Raw genomic sequence first — 7,455 nt, 5'->3', positions numbered from 1 at the left:
GGTGGTGGTGGTGATGATGATGGTGGTGGTGGTGGTGATGATGATGGTGGTGGTGGTGGTGGTGATGATGATGGTGGTGGTGGTGGTGGTGATGATGAGATATGTACCAAGAAACTATTGTGTTCAAGCTCCCAATCTTATTAAGAACTACCCAGGACTTGGGGTGAGTGAGGCTCAGTTGGTAGACTATTGCCTGGCAATTTGACCCCCAGTACTACAGAAACTGGCAATGTGATACATCCCCAGCACTAGAGGCAGAAGCATCAAAAGTTCAAGGTCACCCATGGCTGCATAGTGAGTTCAAGGCAGCTACACGTGACAAACAAATTTAAGAAATGCCTCATGGTCCACATCTCTAACCACAATCAAACAACAAGGGGGGGGGGAGATAGAGAGAAAGAGGGAGAGGGGTGGGGAGGGAGAGAAAGGCGAATGCTGGGGTGGGGGACAGTTTAATGGTCAAGTGGCAGTTTTGAATCCTAACATGGCGAAAGTCAAGAAGGAAAACAGAAATGCTGCCTTCATCAGTTTTAGAAGCTTCCTCAGCAGGTAGCTGAGGCCGGGACACCCGCCACCGCCACCACGAACCTTACTGCCATCCTTTTGTCTCTTTCAACATTACTGGAGTTTTCTCTCCCTATCGATCCATCCTCAAAAATACTGAGGGTGGATGTGCTAGTGAAATGGCTCAGTGGCTAAGCGCTGTCTGCTCAGATTCCCAATGTCCAGAGACTCACAACCACCTTTAACTGCAGTCTCAGGCGATCCACCCTCCTCTGGTCTCTGTGAGCACTGCATGCATGTGGGACACAAGTCATTACACGCAGGCAAAACAACCACACATGTAACAAATAAATAAATAAATAAATTTTGGATATATAAATACATATGTTGTGCCCAGCTGCATTTTCAAACATAATGCCTATACTTTTCTTATAAAGTAATACATTCTAATTAAAAAATAAAACATAAAAAGCACAAAAACTAAAATTGCTCAAAATTTTGTGACCTATAAAAAAACCTCTCCCGATACTCTGGCATTGTTGTGCAGCCTGTGTCTGTCCCCTGCAACGTTAATAACAGAAGGGCCCACACAGGCTGTGCTCTGGTGAGGTGCTAAGCATCTCGGTGATCTCTCACTCTCTGCAACTCAGGCATCCTCTAACACTGCACACTGATTTCAAAACACAACGTAAGCATCGCCTCATGTCTAAGAAACTATGAAATTATAGATTAATTTTCAGTTTTTGTTGCTGCAAAGGATATTTTCTGACTAAAAATGAATATTTTATAAATAACTCAACACCAAAAACTAAAATTTGGAATACTTACTGGAAGCAACTTATGGTTTTCTGGCAGTGAATTGGCAAGAGTCTCTAACCCCTCATAATCTTCTAGCATGTAATAGCATTCGGCTAGGCGCTCCTGGTTCCTGCCTTTTACATAATATTGCACAGCATTCTGCCTATGGGTGGAAAAAAACTTCACAATCAGTATGTGAGTCTCTAGATAAACAAGAACTTCCATAAAAATATCCTCTCATTAGGATATATTTCTGTTACTTTATCATTTTGAGTTATACAATACTGAAAGGGGTGGTTCTGATGCTAAACTCCTGTTCCCCAATTGGTTCTTGATCTGTCAGTAAAGAAAGCCATGGGTCAATGGGTAGGTGGGTATAATAGGGACTTCCAGGTCCTGGGAGCACGCAGGGGACTCAAGGAAAGAGAATGGAGTTCACATGCTTTGGAGAGAAGAGAACCAAGAAACCATGTGAGATCTCAAAACGAAGTGGCCACAAAGGCCACTCCTATAGGAAGGTGGTCAGAGGAGTTTAGCAATTGAAGTTTAGGGCAGATGGGAGAGACGGAGATATGAAATGGATAAGGGCACATTTTTCTAGGTGGGGGATAGCAGCACCCAGCAACTGTGCCAAAAGGCAAGTAGAGAAGGAGCAGACTGTGTGTGTGTCTTCTGTCGGAGGACTCAAGGGAAGCCGGGTGGGGCTGGGAGAGAGGTCACCTCCCAGAGGAAAGGCAAGTACAGGGTAAAACTACACGCAACACAATACTTTTAAAACAGGCAATTTTTTAAGATCTAAAGAAAATGAAGGATATTCTACCTGTAATATTCTTTGGATGCTCTCACATATACAATATCATATAAGTACTTGTATCACTGACATAAATGATAAGCATATGAATCCCAATGAAAACTTAAGAATAAAGCAATGCTTTCTGAAAACAATCTATAACAAAACAAGTATATATAAAATAATTTACTATGATCAGAAAATAAATCATATATAACTGTAGAAGTCTTGTGTAGTGTGCATCACATTTCAGTAAAGCACTGATGGCTGGTTAACAAAGGCAGGAAGCAGAAGGTGGGAGTCCTGGCAGCGAGAGGGGAACTGGGAGACAGGCAAGAGAAGAGTCACACCGGACTCCAAGTAGATGGATTATGAAACTGAGAAGAGGCCGGGCGTGGTGGCCGCACGCACGCCTTTAATCCCAGCACGTGGGAGGCAGAGGCAGGCGGATTTCTGAGTTCAAGGGCAGCCTGGTCTACAGAGTGAGTTCCAGGACAGCCAGGGCTACACAGAGAAACCCTGTCTCGAAAACCAAAAAAAAAAAAAAAAAAAAAAAAAAAAAAAAAAAAAAAAGAAAGAAAAGAAAAGAAAAAGGAAACTGAGGAGAGGTAATCAGCCACATGGCAGACACAGAACAGAATAAACAGGTTATGTAAGCTAGGAGCTAGTCAGGGAACCAGCCCTAGTTTAAAGCCTTGTTAATAAATAATAAGCTTCCAAGCCATTATTCAGGGGCTGGGGCACAGGTGGAAAAGCTCATGGTTACATATCCTAGGTTGTCATCTCAAAAACAGTGGGATGCCTTCTAAAGCTAGGTGTAAGATCCATGTGTGTAGGTGGCAGAGTTATACTGTGCTCATCTCTCAGGTCAAAAATGTCCTGCATCCAGAGAGCAAACGCATTACCCAGACATTTGAATTTTAGGATTTAGGAGGAGGGCCTTCACTCTGACAACACTATTTCCTGGAGAAGCCCTCTGGGCAGCAATAACTCTAAGTATGCAAGAATGCACCAGGCATCCAGGGAGCTCACACACCACTTCTGCCGGTCAGCAAAGTACTCTCCAATGGCATTGTTAGCTTGTTCAAGGAGACTGTCGTCTGCATCACCAGATCCAGTTTTCAGGAGCTGCAGTACTCTGAACCAGTCCCCCAATTTCATTCTGAGACCAATAGCGAGGTCCCTACAAAAAAAAGTATTCATTCACTCATTTATCATGAATCCACTCTATAATATTTGTCAGTTGCCTGCTCTGTACTAGACACAGTTCTAGGTGCTTGGAGTAGGTCCAAGCACTCTGGAAACAGCCTGACCAAAAAGAGGCAGCTGAGACAGAGCAGCAGAAGTTATAGTTTGAAGGTGTGTCCTCTCAAAACTTCATGTTGAAACTTAATCCCAGTTGTGGTAGCATCAAGACATGTTGCACTTGGGGAACTGAGCAGGCCTCGTCTGTGACGTGGTTAACAGCTCCATGAGTTAGCTGCCTTAGCAGCTCACCAGGGAAAGCTGATGCCCTTTTGCTCTTGTGCCCATGAAAATTCAAGGTGGCATCCTGAAAGCACAGACAAGGCTCCTACCAGACATCAAGTCTGCCTTGGACTTCCCAGCCTCCAGAACTGTGAGAAGCCACCTCTGTCCTTTATAAATTACCCAGGCTAAGGCACTTTTGTCACAGCAATAAAACAAAACAAAACAAAACAACAAACCCACCAGAGTAGAAAGCTGTTTCTGAGCTAGGAGGTAGTGGCGCATGCCTTTCACTCCAGCACTCAGGAGGCAGAGGCAGGCAAATGTGAGTTTGAGGCCAGGCTGGTCTACAGAGAATGTTCCAGGACAGCCAGGGCTATACAGAGAAACCCTGTCTCAAGAAACAACAAAATAAGAGCTGTTTCAAGTCTTATTTTCCTGGATTTCCAACTTGTTGAGCAAACTAATTATCCGCTGAATAATTAGTTCTCTTTTGATTTTGATTTTAGTTCTCTTTTGATTTTGGCTTTATGATTCCCAAGAGAAGAAAATTAAATAATGGCCTCAGTAATTAAAACCCAAATTATGACTATATAATAATTAATAAAAGTCTCCAGTCTCTACAGACCTAGCAACTTTTTTCTTTACCAAATAAACAAAATCTCTGTTGTCATGGATTAACACATGGAAATAGAGCAGGGGGCCGAGTCCTTACACTGTCCTGAAAGCCTGTCACGGCTGCTGCATCTGTGACCCAGCACTGAGTAGCCAGCCCCTGGGCACTCGCTGACCAGCTAGCTAGTCTAGCCAAAACTTCAAGCTCCAGGTGCAATGGCAGACTGTGTCTAAGGTGGAGAACGGTAGTGAAAGACACCAAACACTGACCTCTGGCCTCTACAAATGCACACATGTGCAAACACACACACACACACACACACACAACCTAACCCTAACCCCTAACCCTAACACACACACACACACACACACACACACACACACACATACACACAAAACCTTAAAAATAATAAATAAAAGCAGAGAAGAAAACTTCTTCCAATTTATAAGATATAAATTAATGAGGCATGCAAAATGCCCAAGTTGTATTCCAAAATGAAAATTACTTTCTAAAAGAAACAGTACAAAACATTTAGTCTACTTTATACTCTCCACTTGTAAACATATGAACTGACAACACTTGGGGGGTGGCTGCCTTCATAATTTACCGTCTGTCCATATCTTGATACATCCTTTCGGCATCTTCGAACCTGCCAAAGTAGGCAATAACTTCAGCCTGCTTCATTGACTCGCTCTGCAGATTGCCCAGGAGCTTCACAAACTTGATGCCTTGGTAATCCTTGCAGCGCACAAACGCTTGCTGTGCAGTGTACAGGTCCAGCTTCTGGAGAGCAGCTTCAGCCAGCAGGCGCCTTCGTTTTCAAAAAGACACAGAAAACCTATTACATATGACTAATAAACAAGGCGTGTATAGGATTTAATCAGTAAAACATGGTTAAAAAAAAAACTTCTGGTGATTTCTGGTGAAAATGACTATTTTAGCACATGCAAATACTTTTTCATGTAACATGCTTATACTGAGGACTGGCATATGAAAAGCCGGTTTCTATAGTTGAAGAAGAAAGGCAAAAAGAGACACCAGTTCTAATTAGGACGCTAGTGTGGGAACAGAGGGTGACAGAGTTGGAACTTTAAAAGCATACACCTGTTCTTTAGCATACCAAAGTCGGGGGTGTGGGTTGTCCTCTATGAACTGAGATGCATCTTCAATTCCAACTTTCTCAATCAATGCTCGGCTGTCTCGCAGGGACCGGATCTCAAAGTTCATTATGTAATCCTTGCTAGGGTGCTCTGGGTCCTGAAAGTGAGGGTGAAACAGAGAATTCAGAAAGATGCCTGCACAGTCGATGTCTTCCCTAGAGTTCAAAAATAAATAAATAAAACAAACTAGGATCACACTTATGAGTAGAACAAAGAAAAAGAAATTCCCATGTTTGGGTCTGAAGAGTTATTTGGAAAACACAGAAATGGAGTCTCCCATGGGCAGTCAGGCTTCCTACACAGAGGCGCCGATGACAGCAGAAAGGGCCCTTGGCTTCTCTCAACCCCATTTCCCCCCAGATGTACTCTTTTCTCCACAATCCTACCCTGCCTTCACTAGAGCAGAAAACCCACATTCAGCCACTTCCACTCCCTCATCCTCCCATCCACTCTGACCCTGAAGAAGATGATCCTGTGGCTTCACGGCTACTGAGCAAGAGAGATGGGAGAAAGGAGGGTGCCGCCACCACTTCACTACTCTAGCTCAGCATGCCCATCTCAACTCAGCCACACAACTCAAGGTCTGTCTCTCCAGAGAGAGCCACAGGGCCAAAGAAAAGAAACAAGTCGGCACAATCAATTCGCCGGTGTCCCACACATCCGGGCAATGAAGAAAAGAACCGCTTAGAACAGTTAGATCCCACATGAACAGCAGGAATGGGCGGGTCCTAGAGAGTCAACAGTGGCAAGCAGCCAGCCCCTCTACTCCTCACTCAGCATTGTGACAAAGTCTGAAATCCTTAGGAGACTCTCGACAACCAAGCAGGAATTAGCAAGAAAGGAGTGTGAGGTTTGGGTTCAAACACACCCTTGTAATGTCATTGCTCCCCATGTAACAGAGCCTTCCTCTTCTACAAAAGTGGTGTGCACAGTATTTACAGGCACAGGTACAAGGCCATAGGCCAATCCAACACCTCAGATAAAGGCACTTGGGGAATGCTAATTTCAGTTTTCATTTGTATTTCTTCTTTAGTCATTCAACAAACTTCTCATGCCCTTCTTTGAACATAAATGCAGCATTGCAGCTAATACTCCCTGGGTCCTTGATGCCCCAAAAAGAAGCAGAACCTCCCATCTTCTTTCATTTAGTAAGTTTTGCATGTGCTCAGCCAAGGAGGTAACACTCCACTGAACAGCCAAGGAGTTCCACTCTCCACTGTATGTTTAACCGTTCTCAGCACATGGCACCAATACTCGGTCCTCTGTTCTCTATTACTCGGTCCATACAAAACTGCCCAGTGTGTGACAGTCTCAGAGCACATCTAACCAATGTAAATTATTTTTTCTAAAGTACTTTACCCAAGTCAATACAATAATCAGTTTCAAAACCAATGGCACAACGTTCTAGAACTTAATGCAATAAGCAACCAATGATGGCCCTTTAAATTTTTAGTCTTTTACAATTTCATACATAAATAATCTTGCAAGTAAAGGAGACTCAGATTTCTCAGTGATGCAGCCACTGCTACATCCATTCCCATCCTGTAAGGGATAAAGCCTTGCCAACTAGAATATCCGTCTAAATTATGAACGCCTGTTCAGAAAGATATAGCAAAAATATTAGTAACTTTGGAATTCATTTATGCATAAGATTAAACAGCTTGAAATTAGAGCTATAAAACAAAATAAAATGTTCTAAATCTTGACGTCAAAAGAATTATATAGAGCTACCGAAGAGAAGTGGGGGGTGAAGAAAATCTAGGAATGTCCTTTTGAGAATGGAAAACATATTAAACATTAACTGTAGCTGAAAACAGTAACAACTGGGTCAGCAAGATGGTTCGGTGGATGAAGGGGCTGTCTGACCATCCCTGGAGCGCAGGTAGTAAAAGGAGAAGACTGACTCACACAAGTTGTCCTTGGATCTCCACGTGTGCACTGCAACACACGTCAACTGGCACACATGCACATACACATGAATAAATGGAATTTAAAAGAATTGTTGGTAAAAACAGAGGATAACGGCCATCAGTGGAAAGAGAGGCCCATTGGACTTGCAAACTTTATATGCCCCAGTACAGGGGAACACCAGGGCCAAAAAGTGGGAGTGGGTGGGTAGG

General features: G+C 43.3%; 1 protein-coding gene across 2 annotated transcripts in view; it reads right to left on the bottom strand.

The window, feature by feature from the left end:
- Positions 1-7,455, bottom strand: part of Wdr35 (WD repeat domain 35) — a 55,058-nt gene that overhangs the window by 7,373 nt on the left and 40,230 nt on the right. For both annotated transcript variants that reach the window (XM_021178884.2, XM_021178885.1), the window contains 4 exons: positions 5,296-5,432; positions 4,783-4,986; positions 3,129-3,275; positions 1,333-1,465 (listed from right to left, as the gene is read on the bottom strand). In XM_021178884.2, coding sequence (XP_021034543.1) covers positions 1,333-1,465; positions 3,129-3,275; positions 4,783-4,986; positions 5,296-5,432 — 621 coding nt within the window. The remainder of the gene's footprint in view (positions 1-1,332; positions 1,466-3,128; positions 3,276-4,782; positions 4,987-5,295; positions 5,433-7,455) is intronic.

The sequence above is a fragment of the Mus caroli genome, chromosome 12, assembly GCF_900094665.2.
Source record: "Mus caroli chromosome 12, CAROLI_EIJ_v1.1, whole genome shotgun sequence".
NCBI classification, from domain to species: domain Eukaryota; kingdom Metazoa; phylum Chordata; class Mammalia; order Rodentia; family Muridae; genus Mus; species Mus caroli.
The sequence above is the reverse complement of the archived record's forward strand: the minus strand, read 5'-3'. Positions and strand labels throughout refer to the sequence as shown.